The sequence below is a fragment of the Anas acuta genome, chromosome 8 (genome assembly GCF_963932015.1).
Source record: "Anas acuta chromosome 8, bAnaAcu1.1, whole genome shotgun sequence".
Taxonomy (NCBI): Eukaryota; Metazoa; Chordata; class Aves; order Anseriformes; family Anatidae; genus Anas; species Anas acuta.
In genome coordinates, this window is record NC_088986.1 from 22,424,853 (window position 1) to 22,444,595 (window position 19,743).

The 19,743-nt window shown below is 44.2% G+C and overlaps 1 protein-coding gene across 2 annotated transcripts; it reads left to right on the forward strand.

Moving 5' to 3' along the window:
- Window positions 1–8,631: 8,631 nt before the first annotated feature.
- GORAB (golgin, RAB6 interacting) lies at window positions 8,632–17,347 on the forward strand. 2 transcript variants are annotated; one of them, XM_068690511.1, is made up of 5 exons: window positions 8,632–8,791; window positions 9,255–9,603; window positions 11,262–11,363; window positions 12,783–12,923; window positions 15,586–17,347. In XM_068690511.1, the coding sequence occupies exons 1-5, from the start codon at window positions 8,722–8,724 to the stop codon at window positions 16,052–16,054; spliced, it is 1,131 nt and encodes a 376-aa protein (XP_068546612.1). In that variant the 5' UTR covers window positions 8,632–8,721; the 3' UTR covers window positions 16,055–17,347. The 2 variants fall into 2 exon arrangements, with proteins under 2 accessions (XP_068546612.1, XP_068546613.1); XM_068690512.1 differs by lacking the exon at window positions 15,586–17,347 and having other exon boundaries at window positions 12,783–12,927.
- Window positions 17,348–19,743: the final 2,396 nt, after the last annotated feature.

Sequence of the window (19,743 nt, forward strand, 5' to 3'; positions counted from 1 at the left end):
TAAGCACAGACACAGTCAGCTGCCCCCAAACGAGGCTGGTTCCAGCAGTTGATCTTCATTTAACACTCCCAAGCCAGATGAAAAATTGCGGACAATCTCACCACGTGTACTTAAGAGGGTTTCTAGTTGCTGGTGCACGGGTGTTGCTGCAGGGATGATGCAGACGTACCCTGATGCGTGCTGGCTAAATAATCCTGCTTTTCCAAGCTGATCAGTCCACGCTGGATTAAAAGGTAATGCTGGCTTGTTCTCAGCTGCAATATCTGTCTGTCCTCTTCAGCTCATCTCCAGTCTCTCTTTGGGAGTGCATTGCTACACTGAGCACGTGGACAGGAATTGTGGAGCCTTTTCTCCTGCTAGGAGAGGAATCTGGAAACAATTACAAGCTGCTCATGCTTAATCACTTGGGTAAATCTTAAATGCCTGCCTTAATATTTTGCAGGACTGAAGATGGCATCTGAATTTTTGTGGTGCACAGGTTACATGGCAGAGCATGAGGGCTTGGAGGGTTTTGCTGTGTGTATTTGAGGGGTGGCTGGTCCTGAGGACCCCACCGGACCTCTGAAATTCAGGTACAATTTCAAAGAAAACCTAAATGCAAAAAAAAAAGTCCATTTTGTCTGATATTTGTGCAAATTGTCAGCTCGCCCGTGTACTTATGGGCTTTACTGAGCCCTATCACTTATATCCCAAACTGAATTGCTAGAGATTGCTATATTAGTTAAAAAATGAAGTCTCCTGAGGAGAGGAAGGCAACCAAAATAACTCAACTCTGGGCTGAAGTCAGTCGATGATAAGGCAAAACAATAGAAGTCCTTCTTTCCTTAACTATTGAAAAGTCTCACTTCAGCATTTTCAGGCTGAAGGAGCTTTTTTTCGTGACAATTGTTGAGTTTGAAGCTTTTTTCATTTTCCAATGGACCCAAATTTAAAAGAAGGAAAAGTTGCGGGGCATGGTTTTACTTTATTTTTTGTTAAGATTAAATAGTCTCCAAGCAAACCAGAACGTTTTGTTGACGGTCGAGCAAAATGTTTTTGTTTGACCAAAAATGAAATGAGTTTTTCTGATTGTATTAAGTCCTTCCTCTTCAGCTTGGCTCCAAAACAAGGATTTTCCACCATGGCTTTTACTTTGGCCACTAGCAGAAACCCATCATCCTTGTTTTCACCTTACCGCTGCAGCAGCAAAGGGTCTAATTTTGGTTGCCCCTATTTTAATTGGAGCTTTCTTTATTGAACTGCTAATTTATTGCTAGCTGAGATCTGTGATATCCGTGTTCACAGCCAGGGTGTGGTACAGATCTCTCTCCAACGATTTTGGATGCCTCATCAAAGAGCTGCTAAGCCTCTCTGGCCATCAGCCTGCTTATTTACAGCTCAGGCTTGAAGCTTGCAGTTGACATTGACTAATGAAGATTTGGAAATCTTCATTAGCACATGTGGCCCTGGTAAGCCGTGTGGGTGTGTCAGTTGGACGTGCAGTCATGACAGGGCCTGAAACCTAAAGAAAACACTCCCTGCTAGAGGCTGCTGAAAAGCAGCTTCTACAAGAGCATTTTGGAAGGCGGCTGCTGCCCTGCAGGGGTGATTTTTCCAAAGTCATGAAAGGAAGTTACCTTCTAAAGCCTTGGTAAGAGCCAAGCACTCTGCAACTCAGCAGTCCTTTGCTGCAACTGGATTTGGGAGGAAGTTTTCAAATAACAGTTCCTCACTAAAGTACGCCCATAAACACATGGAGCTTTTACATCTTTTTTTTTTGTACTGGCTGCAGAGAAAAAGCACCAACGTTTCATGAACTTTACTGTGGGAAGGATGTAGTGTTTTGCCTCAAAGACTTCCCAGTTGCAGCATGTTATCTGGGCTGTGGCCGAGGCTCTGAGTGGAAGCAGAAGACCTTCCCTCAGGGCTTGGTGTGTGCTCAGGAGCCAGCCAGCCATAGGTCGTGTTTTTCTGTGGTGATGCCTGTGTGCGGTGTGTGGAATTGGCCACGCTGCCTCAGAGCACCAATTTATGGTGCTGAAGACAACCCTGGGCTCTTACCAGGCAGCAGAGGGGACCGTGAGGTCCTAGCCCTGCACATCTGTTGAGCTTAAATGTTTGCAGGATGGGGCGTGAAGTAAGCTGGAGGGGTTTGTAGCCTGCTGGTCTCCAAATGGGCTCCTCTGCAGTGGGAGATGCTGAGTTGTTCTTGGAGGGGTTGTCACACATCCTCCTTTGGTGCTGGGACACATCACCTTAGCTGGCGTTATCAGTCCTGTTTGCTGGGGCCTGAAGAGCCCACCCAAACCTGCTGGTGGACCTGCTCACATGAGCATCCCTTCAGCCACCTGGGCTAAAAATGAGCCAAAACAGTGCAAACAGATTCAGGGCCACATCCTGATCACACCAGCACAGAAGGATTTCCGGGCTACCTATGGGGACACAGCAGGATAGGAGCAGAGTCCCATCCCTGAAGGTCACCACCATCTTACCTGCAGAAAGGAGTTGTCTACGCCCAGCTTGCTGAACTGCAGTGGCATTGAGCTGGGCTAGGGGATATTTGCCATGATTTTCACATCATTTAATAGCCTATTATTGTGTCTGGGGGTTGGCAAACACTAGTCTTTGAGAAGGTGATGATTTCCCACGCTGACTTTGCAGAGGAGGCAGGAGGTGAAGAGCTGGCCAGCAGCAGGGATGGCACAGCCGGTGGTGTGTGTCTGCAAGCAGGGTGACGGGGCTGTGACAGCAGTAGGCGGAGGTGGGAATGGTGTGGGAAGCATCACAGTCATGGGAACAAGGCTGATTTCCAATGGGCCAACAAAAATTATTCATCAAAGAAAGGTCAAAAATGTCGTACAGCAGCCTGGGCCCACGGGGCATCTCTGGGTCTCCATCTTCTCTAGAACTTGTGTGGGGATCCTCACATCTGAAACCACTGAAAACCACATCTTGTTGTCCTAAGGCTGTGTTGACCTTTCCTCTTTCTTGCCCAACAGATGTTTATTCTTAAAAATATCTGGTGATGGACACCCTGTGCTCTTCTGTAGCCAATTCTCTCAACACTTTGCTGCCCTAACTGCTGGGAAGCCCCTCCTCATAATCATCATCCTTCTCCACCTACCCACCATGGACACTGAAAACTGATTACCTGTGCTTCTTCACAGCTGCATTTTCTATGTTTAAAGGCTATTATCATGTCTTCTCCCCCACAGTTCTCTCCCATCCAGACTAAACAACCACAGTTCATTCACTTGAGCATGTAACACTATATTTGTTTGATGAAATACAATTTGTTTAGTGCAGTGGTTCTAATAACTCTTTCTATGCCAAAAATAACAAACATTTAGCAAATTTCTCTTCAAATCTCTAGTTTTATCAACTGTTTTGACAGTTAAGATTACCATTAAGATTGCCATTTTTAACACAAATGGTTAGAATTAAAGCAATTGCTTTCTAATTTTTCTATGTACATGTTTGAATTATGACTTTTATATTGAGCAATGCAGTTAGAAGTATTACAGAACTGTCATGAAATATTTAACTTGGTTTTTAGAGAGTATTCTTTTGGAAACATAAAAAGATAGTTTCTAGATTTTTTTTTTTAACAAGCTATTAGCTGCAAAAATATTGCTTTAGCCGTAAGAAAATATATATTACAATAATTGCTCGGTTCCATGCTTCCACTTGTTTTACTGCTTAGCTCTAGCTTTGCCATACGAAGCAGTAAATTCATAATCTTTGGGAAATTTACGGTCAGGATGAATTTTATTTTACTAGCTTTTTTCTGAAGTTGCTTTTATTTTCGGCAGTTTTTAATGCTTTTTGGATAGATAACTTTTTTCTTCCACACATACGTTTTAAGGCGAGAAATTACTGAAATATTTTTAATGTAAAATTTGTCTTAACAATTCTCAGTGAAGAAACAAAGCCTCCCAATAATGTATGTAAAAACTTTCCTTTTTTTATTATTTTTTTAAAGAGGAAACATTGTATTCTGAGTTTTCTTTCAGTTCAGGTTTTGTTTTTTGCAAAACTTGAACTTTTCTTAAGGATAAAAGCAAAGGCTGATACTGGAGAACATGGGGGACTTCCGCAGCCTTGCACTGTGTGCTCACATCACACACCTCTGGCTGTATGAAGACTTTTTTTTTCCTTTGGTCCAGTGCCACTCTCCTTGCAGGGCAGCACCCACTTTATAGACAGCCCTGCAGCATCCTGCAAGAAGAGAGAAATCTGCTGGGAGGACTTGCTTCCTCTTCACTGGGATATGAGAAGTAAAACTTGACCCTTTTAAAGTATAATAACTGTGGTTTCAAACCTCAGGGGTCAGAAGATTGCCCCTTAGGTCTCTGAATGGTAACGCAGAGGAGGCAGGTCACAGCCTTAAATTTGCTATATAAGAGTCTGCCTCTTCACTAGAAAATGCAATAAAGATCCACAAATCAAAAGATGTTGAAAACCATTGGTTTATATGGTTTAAGAAGCAGTTTTCCCATGTAGTTTTTTCACCTGGTAGTTCTTTAGATAAGTGGATTTCTGTTTCCCTCTAAGAAATTCTTACAAACCAAGACTGCTGTGGTGCCAGAAATGATGGTGTTGACTTGAGCCCGCTGGGCAGCTTAGGAGAACAGAAACTGGGGAGAGAGAATAATGTTGTGATTTTTAATTTGGCTTTCTCATTGCAGGATGATAATTCATTTTACACTGAAAACACTATTCCCATTAGATATATTTGCGTTTTTACATAAATTTGCAAGCCTGTCCCTTGCAGTACAGCAGGCAACGGCACGATTACAGTGGGGCTGTGTTCTCGCACTGCTGCAGGGGCTTGAATCAGTGGCTGTAGCTTTATGCTCAGATTAATGCAGCCAAGAGGCAGAGCAGGACACACAGCACTCAATGTTAGCCTATCGCAAAGCTGAGAAACTGTAATACAGCAATTATCTCATTGCACTCAGAGCCTCATCCTGCCATGGGCTGAGCTCTGGGTTCCCAATGCAGAATCTAATCCATAGCCTGCTGGACAACAGAAAAACCTCGGTTGCCTTCACTGGGCTGCAGAAGAGGTTTAGTGCATGGCTGCTGGTTGCTTCTGCATCTGAAGGGCCCTCTTGCTTTCAGTGCCGCACTAAGAAATTAATTACTCATCCCAGGCTCAGAACCTTCCTGGATAGCACTGCTGAGAATCAGCAAGCCAGATTTCCATAGCTTGGATGTCAAAAGCATCCTTTAAAGGAGAAATTATTTCATGAGTTAAATCATTCTCAAAAGGCAGGGCTTGCTCCTTGATCACACAGTAGCCTTGCATGGCTGGACAAGACGATTCTTCTGAAGAAGTTGTCTTCCATTACCCTCTGGAAAAAAGTGGGATAGTATTTGCCTGGATATAGTTTGATATATTTTCTCAGTAGAAAACAAAATAAAGGGATTTAGGAATTTTTTGCATTGATTTCTTTCAGGATGGTATTTCCTCAAGCCTCATTAATTGTATGTCACAGTCCTTGGGAACTCATGACAGGGTCTGAAACACAAGCAGGAAGGAAATTGTCCTGCCATATTCATGCCTTTCCATCTCACGTTATGGTTCAGCCATTTACTGGGATTGTGTTGCTTTGAGTGTTACTGCAACAGTGTGCAGAGTGGGGAGCAGACTCCGATTAAATATGTATGTCTAAGTCAGGGAGCCCCTTGCAGGAAGAGCTTACTTGGCACTTAAGAAAAAAAAAAATCAAAAAAAAAAAAAAAAATCAGTATGAACTAAACCGATGCAAATTGAAGTTATGTCCCGGTACAAATTGCGTCTGTCCTGGGTTGAAATGTCAGCTGAGGTCTGACCCTGAGGTCTGCCCTAAAGAGTTGGATTTGCCGGTCTGTGATGACATGTCCACACTGATTTGGGAATCTTAGAAGAAAAAATATTTTTGTGATCTGATGCTACTTGCTGCTTCCAGAGCCAGTGGGCTCCAGGCCAAATAGACCAACAGAAAACGGATGCAGCAGTCAGAGACATCACCAGGTCTGCTCATCAGATAGCTGTTGAATCACAAAATGACACCGAAGTCTAATCTGGTCCCAGATGTAAAAGGAAGGTTTGCGTTACTGCTTTTTTTGTCGTGGTTTGAGTTGTCCATCATCTGTCTTCTGAAGTGGGGATGGAAAATAAGGTTTCTATTTTCTCTTCATCTAGCCTGTGTTTGCTCAGAAAATACTTTATTCCTAGGTGTCAAATATTCAGTTTCATGTTATGCTCACAGGCCTTTAATCAGCCAGGGAACACGGACAGCCTCTGTTTTCTAAGTCTGCTGCTGGTAAATGCCCTGTGAAATGACTTCACTGTGTTATAATTGTTCCTGGAGAAGGCTGGCCCAATGGCTGGTAATTAAACCTGTGGCTGATGGAAACTGTTAAAGCGGATTGCTGCGTTGCCTATAGCATTATAGTTAACAACTCAAAAGTCTTTATACTTTTTCTATAAAACACATGGGAATTTTATGCCTGGAATATCTGCTGCAATAAAGAGAATATGGTGCTTCATTTTTGTTTGCAGCGTTAAAACTTGGAAGAGAAGGAAGAACTAAGGTTCAGGAATGAAGTCTGGAGTTTGTACTTTGCAAAGCTCCTTCATTTGGTATCTTTGTTTTAAGCACAGCCCATTGTTGTGATTGTAGGTACCAGAATAAATTTAGATTCTTATGTAGGCAACTAAAAGGAAATTAGGTGTCTACATCTTGTTGTGAGGCTGGTCAATAGTGATTCATCATAAATTCAAGTTGACACCTGGTTCTGCCATCTGAGCTTCCAGGAGTTTGAGAGCATATGAGTCAAGGCTAGATTAGCATTCTTGTTCAATCTCTTTTGTGCTTGGTAAAGTTTCCCAAAGGAAGCCAAAATCCTGGCTGAAGGTCCATCCTGCACCCCTCAGCACCTGGTTGGTGACCTCGCAGTTGGTGCTGATGGAATGGAGATAACCCATGCCTCACTTGCCCTCCACTGGGTGTCTGCGAGGTCTCTGTTTCACCTCAAAGCCTACAGCCAAGCTGCTGGTGGAAAATGGTGACACATCTGCTCCCCAAAGGTGCTCAGCCAAGTCTTAGCAGAAATGCTTAACACCTGCCTGTGAGTGGCAGTTCAGGACCGCGTCTCCTCAGACTGGGGCTGGTATTTACGGGATGTGTTAGTCACGCAGGAGCTGTTAGAAGTGCTGCTGCGATAAATTGCGAAGTCATACATGATCATCGCGTAATGAGCTAGCTCTGGGACATAGCAATACTTCAGAGCTTGACTAATCCCTCACAGATTGGAAACCGCGCGGGATGTGGTTAGGCACTGAAAATGTCCCCTTTTTATTGCTGATGATGTATTATTCTAGCCTCCAGCCCTCTGGACTGCTTCAGCTAAGCCTGGGCTTGTGTGTTCCACCCGACTTTCTCCCAGTGGGAGGTAAGCTCGTCTGCATGACCTCTGATAGGCTTCAAGAAGCCGCAAGAGTTTGGGCTGGTTGGAAAAAATGCATGCTCTCATGGCTAGTGAGCAAATATCGCTGCATGTGGCAGGACTTGTTCAGTTTCTACTTAGCGATGGAAGTATCCATGTGAATCCTCATGCGTGTGGTGGTAAAATTATTCATATTTAAGATTTGAGAGGTCTGGCTAAGAAGTTTATCCTAACTGAAAGAATATTGAGCTAAAAGCTAGCAGTCTGTGAGTGTTTCTAGCTCCCCACTTTGAGCTGAGCTAACACTGGGTGAGCCACTCCTGCAGGCAGGCTTGCCAAGAGCCTTGCTCCATGTCGTCATGTCATTCACTGTCTGGTTCCTTCTCAGATTGTGGCAGCAATGTGCTACTTCAGGAGTCCATCCCTCCCTGGGATGGATACCTGTATCGGTTATTATTGGAATCATCAGTGTTTGTTATCCTTTTTCTTTCTTTTTTTTTTTTTTTTTCTTTTTCTCTCTGTGTATAGGCTGGGACTGTGCAATCAGTTGGCAGAGAACAGGGAAGCAGAGGGCAGATGCTGGCTGAACGTTATCTCACCATGATCGTTTATACTTCCAGCAGCAAAATGGTCAAAACAGAACTTCAAAACATCAGCATGGGAAAACGCTCCTTTTCCTTGCCAGCTACCTCAGCGTTATCCCCGTAGGTAATTAAAGTATGTCATCATCTAGCCGTGCACGTGCCCTTGGCTCCCTTACTATATGTGGCCCTAAGATGTGCTTACAAATGCAGCTTTGAGGCACTCTAGAGAAAAAGTTTTACTGGTCCTTACAAACTGCCTAACGAGGGGTTATAAATGCCCTGAGGGTGGTGGTGATGCTTTTTTAACCTTTTATTAACGAGTGGCTCCCCATCTTAATTTAAGCCCCATCAGCTGGGCCTCATTTTTGTTTGTTTATTTTGTGTTTTTTTTTTTTTTTTGTGTGTGTGTGTTTTTAAAAAACTTTATTTTCAGCTTATTTTCAGGACTTTTTTTTGAAACTTTATTTTCAGTGTATTTTCAAGACTTTTACTTCCCAGCTTCCCTGGGAGCCCGCTCCCAGCAGTGGTTCCCCACTCGCCGCCCCCCCCTCCCTTTGGGCCGCCATCTTCCCGCCCCGTCGCCATGGCAACGCGAAGCCCTTTCCCGCTGCCTCCCGGGGCTGCCCGCGGCGTTTGCCTGAGGCGGGCGAGGGGCGGCGGCTGAGGGGCAACCGCGGGTCCTTGCTGCGGAAGGCCCCCGCGAGCGGAAGGAGGAAGCGCCATGGCCGCCGACGGGGCCTGGGCCGGCTTCTCGCAGGAGGAGCTGCGGCGGCTGCGGGGCCTGAGGCCGGGTGGGGGCCGGGGGGGGCCGGGAGAGACCCGAGGGGGCTCTGGGGGGGTCCTGGAGGAGGCTCGAGGGGTCCCTGAGGGTCCCCAAGGGGGTCTTGGGGGAGGCTCGGGGGTCCCTGAGGGGGTCCTGGGGGGCTCTGAGGGAGCCTGGGGGGGCTCTGGGGGGTCCTGAGGGGCCCGGGGCCGGCCGCAGCGGCTGGGGGGTGCTGGGGGTTAACTGCAGCCCCCCGGCTGCCCCCGCTCCCAGCCCCTTATCTCTCCCTCGCCTCATTTCAAATGCGCTGGAAATCGCGATTTTTAGGCTAACAAAACATTCCCGGGTTCCTCGTTTTTCCTCACGGTGCCTTCCCGTGGCACCCAGAGGTTGGTCAAGCCCCAGTTTGCGTGCTCAGTGTAATTTGCAGAGCCTGTCTCTGAGCTCACAGCCTGCTTTTAATCCCGTTTCTCGCTGTCATCCCTCGATAGATCCGTCTGAACCGTCGGAGCAGCAGCGTCGTCCCCAGCCTGCAAATAAAAATCGGAAGCAATTGCAACGAGAAAAAGCCCTCCAGCAGCAATGTCAGAAGCTGGGGCTGCAGGGTGGAGCAGCCTCCGTGCCTCCCGAGCAGCTGCTGTCGGCGCCAAAACATCAACCTGGGCGTCCTCAGCAGCCTGCGCCGCCACCTCCCTGTCCTTCAGTGGGGGATCAAAAGCAACGTGACGGCAGAGAGCAGCAGAAGGAACTGATGCCAGCGGATCCTTGCAATGGCAGTGACAGTGCCCAGAACCTCCCTGCAAAGCCGAACGCCAAAGTGGAGAAAAAGAAAGTGGAATTGTTAGTAAGTCAGTAGAATTGGGGCATGGATCTCATTCCGTATGGGTTCTTTCTTTTCCTTTACAGTAAAGTGAAATTCGGTATTGAGCTTTCCTGTATCTAACAGGGAGGTTTGAGAGCTTCTGTTTGCTTCCTCTGCACTGAATTCTGCTTTTCATCTCTAGCTGGCTTAAACCTCACCTAATGCCAAATTCCCTCCTGTCATCCATGCAGCTACGGACTGTGCCTTCTTCAAATCATTTCCTCTGGCAGTGGGACTGTAGATCATAAAGCACCCAAAATGTGGGGCTGTCTTACTGATTGATGAAGACCTAGCCCCACGTGTGTCGTGCTGTGCAGAGAAGCCAGCATCCACAAGAGAAAGTAGCTGTACCTTTTGGGAGCAGATATAGCAGAAGTAGTGCCTTGTGTTCCCCTTCACCATATTGCTGCAGAATTTTTACTGTTGCTTTGATAAGGAGATAAAATTTCTGTTTTAAACAGCTCCTGGTTGGGATCGCCCACCTGCACAGAGCTCTTCCTTCACCAGGAGAGCAGCACCAAATTATTCACGTGGCTCTTGCTCACCAGGGGTACTCGCTGGTCAGCCGCTTCGTGGTGGTGAAAAACACAGACGTTTTCTGCCTGGGGAGAAGATAGTTGAAGCTTTTCACCGTGTGGGGAGCAAATGACATTTAGCTGCTGCAGCCGCCCCCTGGATCTGCTGAATTCATCTCAGCCCGTGCAGTCAGATTCAAATCTTACCAAAAATACTTTTCTCTGTGTGGTTTTAGGAATAGGGTGGTGAGGAGAAGCCCGAGGAGAGATTCTTGTGCAGAAATGGTTGCTAAAATAAACAGAGCTGAGTTACTTTGGCATTTTAAAGCTAAGCAAGACTTTGGAACAGACTCCTTAGGAGAAGGCATGAAGAACTCTACAAGATGGAAAGGCAGCAAAGCAGATTTTGTTTTTCCTTAATTCTGCCCATCTGTGTTCACACAGGGTGTCCCCTCTCACCTGGGACCTGGCCTTCCATCCTCTGGGGCCAGTTGTGTCTCTTGGTAGATGTGCCCTAGGAAACAGAAGCCATGCAACTCTTCCCTTGGTGACAAAAGTGACTTATTGTAGTGCCTCATTGCTCAATTTCATTGTCTTTTTTACCCCCCCCCCCCCTTCATTTATATCAGTTTAATTGTTTGGGGTCAGTATTGTAAAGCAGAACTGTAAGAGGATCTGTTTTATAGAGAAAAAATATTAAAAAAAAAAAAAAGAGGCTGCATTGGCAAACTGAACAGATAATTTATAGCAGCTAGAAAGAAACCTGAAACCGCTTTTACCTAGTGGTGAAGTACATCCTTTAAGTGAAAAATCACATCCAATGCTGAATAAGTGCCAAATGCTCGCTCTTTCAGCACACTTGAATTAAGCAGCAGTTTATTTGCTTATGAAGATTTTTGTTCTGATCAGCAAATTTCATCTGAAAATGTTTTATTGGTCTGAATGGCTTCCTACAGCTGATTCTTCTTTCCTCAGAAGGGAAACCTGTTTATTGTTCCTTTGGCATTTTCAGAGCTTGCTCCAGGAAATATGATGGTGAATATTTGTCTTGGGGGTGGGGTGTGGAGGACAGGGAGCGAATTGAACTTGGGATTAATTTTGACCTTTTTGTCAATGAGCAGGCAGGAAAAATCGCGATGGGAAATCCTCCAACAAGAGCAGCGGCTGATAGAAGAGAAGAATAAACGCAAGAAGGCACTCCTGGCCAAAGCTATTGCTGAGAGGTGAGGGGCTGTGCTGCCACGTGGCCTGAGGCTGAGAAAGGGGTTGCTTTTAATCTCTCTTTTAATCCATATTGTCTTGTTTAAATCTCACTCGTCCCTCCCCTCTCTGTTCTATGTGTCTGTCTTATAAGTAGGTGAAAGTAATGTTGAAAGGAGAAGACCACCAATGTGAAGGTTAAGAAACATTTTACCCCAGCTGATTAAAATACACAGAAATTGACCTGTTCTCCCAGTTATTAGCTCTTGTTCTGGTGACCAGACGTTAAGGCTGCACAGTGTTGTCCAGCCAGGTAGTTAAGACTGCAAGTAAGGCAGATAAGGTCTGATATGGAGAGCTGATAACACTGGATCGAGGAAGGACAAGTGCAGTTATCAGGCTTGCAGTCTTCTCCCAGGCATGATTAAAGCCTATTAAATCTCTTGTGTAGGTGAATATGGGCTGTACAGTGCAGGAGCTTCTCTTTGAGGTTCTAAAGGTTTTGTTTTCCTTTGCCAGGCTGGTGTAAAATACACGTGAATTTGGTCTGAGTCACTGTGGGACAGCAAACATGGGTGTGACCACCAGGGCTGGCATAAGGGGGGAGAGGAGGAACTGGAAGGTTATTGCTAGGGAGCTGCATCTGAGATTCAAAGGTCTTCTTTAGGCTCTAGGCAGTACCACAGGATGTCTTCCTGCATCAGCTGGTCTAGTGAGAGATAGTTTCACTTTCTACATCTCTGCTCTTGCTTTTCAAGTACCTGCTGTGGGTGTAAAGCAGTGAAAAGCACGTTTTTGCTCCTGGTGATGAATGACAGTCACAAAGTGACCTGGTGTAAAAGCTTGTTGGAAGTTACTTGGTTTGCTTGGGAGTGAAGTCCGTCAAAGCTTGCTGCCCTTAGGAACGAATACGCAGAGTTGAAAAAGGTTACATAGGCTTGGCTGAAATCCTTTGTGTTTGAGATAAAACTTTCCATTGACTTCGCTGGGACTTGGCTAGGGCTTTTGGGAATAATTTCACAAAATGGAAATCAAGCTTAGGTTAGGTGACTTTTTGGCCCCTGCTAACTGGTCGTCTTTGAAAGGGGATATTTGTGGGGCTAAATGCCCTTCCCCCTCTCGCTCCCCTCCCCAAGCCATTTCCTGTTTCCTTATGCTGAGAACTACTTAGATCCAGCAGCTTCTTGTGTGTTTCCCCAGTGAAAGAAACACAATCCATTTTAGGCACTTTGATTATAGTCATTACGTAATTGTGCTGTGGTCCTTTAATAGCAGGCATTTTAGATCCCTGTGGATATTAAATAAGATCAAAAGTCTTAGACCATAAAGAAGAAGCCTTCTGAGTAGCTCTTAAAGAAGGTAGTTGCTTTGGAAGTGAAATGAGGCCCATTATGTCAAGAAAAGAGGCTTGTAAAGAAAAAACATGCACCTTCCTTTTGCAGATCCAAAAGAACTCAAGCTGAAACGGTGAAGCTAAAAAGGATTCAGAAGGAGCTACAAGCTCTGGATGACATGGTGTCTGCTGACATCGGCATCCTGCGGAACCGCATTGATCAAGCCAGCTTAGACTACTCCTATGCCCGGTAAGTGACTGACAGGGAGGAGGGAACAGCCCTGCCTGAGCAGAGGGAGCAAAAACAGTTTCATGCCACTGAAGCAGTAACAGACTTAGCACAGAATGTTAGGGATTGGAAGGGACCTTGAAAGATCATCTTAAGTCATTGTAATTACGCGTACTTAACGTGGACAGTCTGTGGGGCTTTGGAATCCTGAGGTAAAAGCTTTCATTTCCTCATTTTTCCCTTGGAATCTGGAAAATGGAGTAGATTTTGCGACTTCAGACTGTGCTCTCCAACTTCATGCAGTCATACTGCCTGCTTTAGCTGTGCAGTTGTCCATAAGCCCTACTGTATTGTTTCAAGGTTGTTTATTCTCAGGGAAAAGAATTGTTGTTTGTGTTTTGTTTTGTTTTTTTTTTTAAGTCCTGCAATGAAAGTCCTTTTCAGGGAAACTCCTGCTGATGACAGCTCTGGTCCTGTTAGAATCAATGGGACCAATTAAGCTTAAAACATATAATACTACTGAAGTGCTTTTGGAATTGGGATGAAAAATTTAAGGAAAAAGTAGGCTTTCACCCTTCACAGTGTGCCTTTAATCACTCTGGTTCTGATGAGTTCCTTAAATGCAAGAAATTAGTCGGAACACCCTATTAGTTGTGGCTAAACCACAACATCAGTAGATAAACATCAGCATGTTTATGTAGCCGTTTAATAAAATGGAAATGTTCGGTTGCGGTTTTTGGTTCGTGATTCAATGTGTTAAACTTCTTTTTCTCCTTATGAATCCTGCTATATGTTGACCACAGGCCAATAAACACAGTAATGAGTCTTTTAAAAAAGTAGCAGTGGTAGCTAAAAAATAAGGATTTCTTTTGCATAATTATCATTTGAAATATCTAAGATCAGCTGTAGTTTCAGTAGCTGAGTGCATATAAATATTGAATTTCAGAACCTCAAGGGGGAAAGCATTTCAATGTATTTTAGGTTTAACTCTGGTTTCTAAAACTGCTAGATGCTCCTGCTGATTTCCTTAGCAAAACTTGATAACAACATGTCCATTTGAAATGCTTAATGGCAAAAGAACATCTAACAACCAGCTCTGGCTTCTGGAAGTTGGATTTTAATGAAGATAACAAAAGGGGATATTGGTAGGACAAAGAGGATGAGCTTTCCAATACACTTAATGACTTTGATGAACTTAGTAAGTCTTCCTTTTTGTGAGGGAGGGATTTGGAAATGTGAGTTACATCATTCCAGTGCTACAGTTTTTGTTTGTTATGAGACAAAGTTGATTTACTTATAAGCCACATCTTTGAGAGCAATTTTTTAGTCCTTGCCTTCTATTTTAGGGTTAAACCCCCCCTTTTTTTTTTCAGTGGGTTAAGTGCAACGTTAAATAATTCTGAGCACGTGACTCAGGGCATCTGACAATTTCTGTGGAACAGAGTCTTCATAATTATGATGTGAAGATGGTGTGTGAGTTCAGCACAAAGGTTTAATTATGCAGAAATTTCCAGTATAGCATTAGCTCTTCTCTTATGGATACCTGGCCCAGGAAAATACTGACTTTCTTGTGAAGGAGGTGGAAATGGGCATCAATTGCCCACTGCAGACACAGCCTTTACAGCTTGGTAGAAGTTTAGTGGTTATTGTATAGCAGAGCATATTTGGGGAATATTTTGTCTTTTTTCCTTCTGTTTCTCTAAGCAAAAGAACTCTCCTATCTTTCTGTTGCTTCTTTTAACCAGATATTTGAATGTGGTTTTATAAAACAGCTGGATTCTTTATTCAACTACCTCAATAATACTGTCTTTATGAATGCTTTGTAAGGTACATTGCGTAGTCACCCTGCAAAAACCTTTGCATGTTCCTATTCCTGATAAGCAAGATAGCATTTCTCTCTCTAATAATTAAAACAAAATTAATATACAGTTTCTGTGAATGCAGCTGAAGATGCATCACTAATGTGGACACCAAACATTCAAGTGCTAGATATAGAGGATGCATTGGCCTCAATAAACGTTTGGAATATTTCCTTTTTGCTGTATTTTGTCATGACAGGAAGTGCAAATTGGCAGGAGGGGTGTGTTGGGGGGATGCTCACAATAAAATTCTACATCTGCTGCCATGCAAAAGTTGTGATCGCTATTGATGTCGTATGCTGTGTCAGTCTGCCGCTCATGATTTCCTGATTGTGTATCTGGGTGGCCAGGGCGTAAGCTTCTACATTGGATCAGTGTCAGTGTGTAGCACTGTTGTAGCATCTGTATCCGTTGGGTGGATTGGGAGAACACAAAACTGTTCTGCAGCGTTCCAGTTCACTGGTGAGTTGTTCGTTTGAAGTGTGAAAACACTACAACTTCTGATGGTTTCTTTCTACTGCTAGTGATGCATCTCTTAAAACAGGCAGTAAAAATGCTTGCTCGTGATTCAATCCATGTCTTTCAGACAAGCAGATTAACTCTTAAAATGCAGCAGCAATGGAGGCTAACACGTCAAGAGAAGATTTGATCTATTCACACCTTTTTCTTCCCCCTTTTGACTAACTTAACAGCATGTCATGAATGCACTGGCATAAAACATTCAGAGCATGTTGCATTTCAGGGATGATTACGATATCTGTCCGTGTGTCGGATTGTAAAGTGCTTTGAGAACTAACCCACGAGAAATGATGATGATTTTGCAGGAAGCGGTATGAGAAGGCTGAGTCGGAGTACGTGGCAGCCAAGCTGGACCTCCAACACAAGACAGAGATTAAGGAGCACCTCACGGAGCACCTGTGCACAATCATACAGCAGAATGAGCTCCGCAAGGCCAGGAAGCTGGAGGAGTTAATGCAGCAGCTGGAAGTGGAGGCAGATGAGGAAAATCTGGAACTTGAGATAGAGGTGGAGCGGATGCTGCAGCAGCAGGAGGCAGAAGCAAGGAGACAAGGCAGCCAGTCGCACGGTCATGCTGGGCTGGCTAAGGAAAACCCTGCTCCCGGTGTTACAGCAAAGGAGAGCAGCAAGCATGCTAACTGTGTTGATTCTTCTGCTGTCTCTGAACAGTTGCAGTCTGAAAACTCTGGTACCAAATCCCCCTGCAATATGGACAGCCAGCCTCAAGCAGTAAATGTGACTCCGGGAGACTCCCCAGCTTGCTCTGATACATGACTACAGCGTTCAGACAAGCCATCCGGTTATGGATTAAATACTCTCTGCGGGCTTGCGGGCTGTATGTTTTCTCTGGGCTTCTGCAGTGCCAGTAATATGCACTTCATCTCTCTTTTCCTTTAATTTTGTTTCAAATTTTACAGGTTCTTTTGGTTTTCTTTTACAGAGCCCCTTTTTGGGGTTCACCATCTGTCCTCATCATTCTGATTTTTTAGCTTACTGTTCTAATGCCCTCTTTGTAGGGCTTTGTACCTTCTTGTACCAGGATACTCAAAGGTGAAGAGCAGGGTATTTCTAAAGGCTTTTCTGTGTATTGATATCACAGGTACCTGTTCCAAACAGCGTGCAAGAGACAAGTATCTACAGAAGAAAGCATTGCAACTTACTCACTTATGCTGCTTTTAAACACACTTTTCTCCTGACAAATGCAATAGGATGTTTATCTTCCTTTGTATGCATAAAACATTAGTTTACAACGGTTTTTAATCCTGTCAAACCCAAGCACATGCTTTAAGTATCTTCATAGATGATACTCTTTCCTGTACCTGATTGAAAGGAAATTCACATATTGAGGCAAATTGCAAAGTTAATTGTAGTATTTCCTATTTATCACTTTGCCTGTTTCTTTCATATAATGCTAGATCACACAAAGCTACATGTTCGTAACAAATTGTGAGCTCACTGCAGCTATGGCTTAAAGAAGACGGTGGGTGACAGTTTAAGACATGGCAGAATCTACAGTGTAGAAGTAGAAACACAGAAGAGAGAGTGTTATGATTAAAACTCTTTCTTTACAAATGTTTTTCTTTATTGTCGTTGCCTCAAAATACCAATAATCAGCAGGGACTGTGTAATGAGTAATTCCAACATTATATTGGAATTGAGCCTGTTGTCATGTAATGATCAATGCATTCTCTTGCCTGAAGAGTGGGTTTGTACCCCACAAGAAGTTCAGCTATTTTCCTGTTGTTGTTGAAAGGCATTAAAAAGCTGTTCCAGGTGGAGAAAGTCTCAGGAATTCAAATAGAGGACATATGAAAACCTCCCATAGACTGATGCAGCTGCAAACCTTGGGGACAGCATTCATAGCTATCCACTTTGTAACAGAGGAAGGCTGCTTTCGTTGTGGAAATGTTTTCTGTAATACCTGAGCTGAACGTGTCAGAATTTATGAATGAGTTGCTGAATGACACCATCAAGTATCTAAACAGGACACCGATTGTCTCTATGGCTTTAATAGTGGAAAAAACGTGTCACTACATTTTTATTCTATTAATAAATCAGTGCATCTTCTGTGCAGTGTGTTTGCTTTCAGTTTTGATACCTGATACTAATGCATGCATCCAAGACTGTTTTTCCACAGGAGGTGATAAATGATGCAATCAGATACGTCCTTTGGCAACTTTCCTCTATGAAAGGAAAACCTTGAAGAAGGCTGTTCCAAAATATAAAAATGTGTGGAGCAAAGTCATGGCAGCATACAGTTCGGCAGGAATTTTTTCAGCTAACTGTGGTGCAAGGTAGCAGTGGAAAATCCACAGGAAAATTTTCTCCTGTACACAGGAGAAAGGAGGATAAATCTTTTTCTAGAGAAACCACTCGTGATCAGGGCTGATTCAAGTTAGAAAACTCCAAAGCAACATTTGAGATGCACATGAAGCCCTGCTGTTTTGCTGATACACTGTGTTCCCTGTTATTAGGGTGAAACAAGTTGACCTAAAAACCATACATTTGATCGTATTTTGAAAAAAAAGTGACTGACTTCTTTGGCTGTGTCTGCAATTGCAGAGCAGCTTATAGCAACCTGATTTTGGTTTTCAAAACTGGATACCAGTAAGTGCAATAATAATTTAATTGTACCGTTTGTGTTTCCATCCTCTGCAGCTGTCCCCAGTTGCTCCTCAAGAGAATCTTAAGTTCTAGTGGGTAGGTCTGTTCCTCATTACAGTTGCGTTCAGCTCATCGGGGGACATAAAGAAGAGCATCCGACAGAAGATTTGAATTGTAATGGTATTTACAAAATGCAAATGCATACACTTCTGCATGCATTTTGCGGGTCTCTGGTAGGCTAACATGTTGAAGTAGTCCTACTGATTGCACCTTGTTATGATACAAGTCCTGTCTGAATTCCTCAAACCAAAAAAAGGTGGAAGAATGTAAGCTGAAGATCTTTTTGACAGCCACTTAGGAATACGAGTTTCCTAGAAGGGAGTAAGTTTATGTCCAACTGAAAGGCTTAAAAGATGAAAAATTCTCATGTGCCATCCTGATAGGGCTGATACTGTTCATGCCTCTTGGGGAAAATGTTATTGTTAGAATCAGCAGTTTCTCTTACTAGTTCCTCATCGAAGTTCTGGCCAGTTCTATTTGTGTTTAACTTCTGAGCTTGCAATATGAAGCAAACTGGCTGGAAGCCATATGAAAAACCATATGAAATAACAATAGGCAGCCTCGCGTTTGGTTGCTCTCCCTAGGCAGGAAGCTCAAGAGTTAAATTGTTTGATCTGAGTTATGAAGCCTTTCTCTGACGTGTGATATAAACCACTACCATGGTGTCAGTTCCACTTTGGAAATTCGCAAATGTTTTGATGGGTGCCAGTGTGCCGGTTTAACATTCCCCCTATCCCGGAGCCAAGCAGTCCGGTCATAATTGTAACAACATGTGTGCTGGTCAGAAATGCCAGGAGATGATTTTGGTGCAACAAAAGGGTTGTTTTTTTTTCTTTTTTCCTTGAAGGAAACCGAACAGTTGGAATTGAGGCTCTTCAAGCAAAAGCCATTTCTACCTTTGCAGTAATCGATGCGTTTTATTGTGTTTGGTGCTGCTGCTGCTGGAGTGCATCGAGGGCAGGTGCGCTGTCCACTCGGCGCGTTGTCTCTCTTCAGAAAAGTGGAAAACTGCAGAAGTCAGCCTACGTCAGGAATGGGCAGGCAGATTTTTAAGTGAGGGCCTCTTGCACGTACAGGTAGAAGTCTGGATGTGGAAGGTGCTGGGGTTGAACACCCCTGGCAGGGGAAGATGTATGAGATCTGACAGTAACGCTGAAGGGTTCATCACAGGGGACTCGTCTTCTCCTGCAGCAGTGGAGGCATTTCTCTTGGGCCACAGCATTGCCGTTATGGGAAGAAGGAGCAAACACCGATGTGTACCACTGTGAGAACGTTACAAAGCGCAGTGTAATTGCCCGTGTTGCAGTTTGGCCAGGATGTTGGGATTAACGCTCCCTCCTCTGTCAAGAAATGCTTAAATGAGCACAGATGGTCATGGCTGAGACAAAATCGCATAACTCCAGCAGTCTAGGGTTCCCATGGATGTCTAGTGCGTGGTGTAAAACACTTGGACAATCCCCAATCTGATTGTGTAGCCAGCCAGCTGAAGTTGGGCTCTCAGGAGGCTTCAGCTTAGGGTAGCTGTCTGGGGAGAGACTTAAGTTCTCAGTCAGCCATGCCTCTTCCTAATACCTTCTGCGATGTGCTGGAGCCTTTCCTTTGAGCCTGTATCCCATCTAAGCACAACGAGGGTAGACTAGCGAGAGTGAAAAGCGATGACTGGGCTAGTGGCTGGAGTACTGCCTTTTCTGATAAGCAGCGTTAAGAATGTGCTGTTAAGGATCGCTGATGGGAAAGTTATTCAATTTGGGGGAAGTTCTGGATCCAAAGAAAGGGGCAGAGCACTACCAAATTGCTTC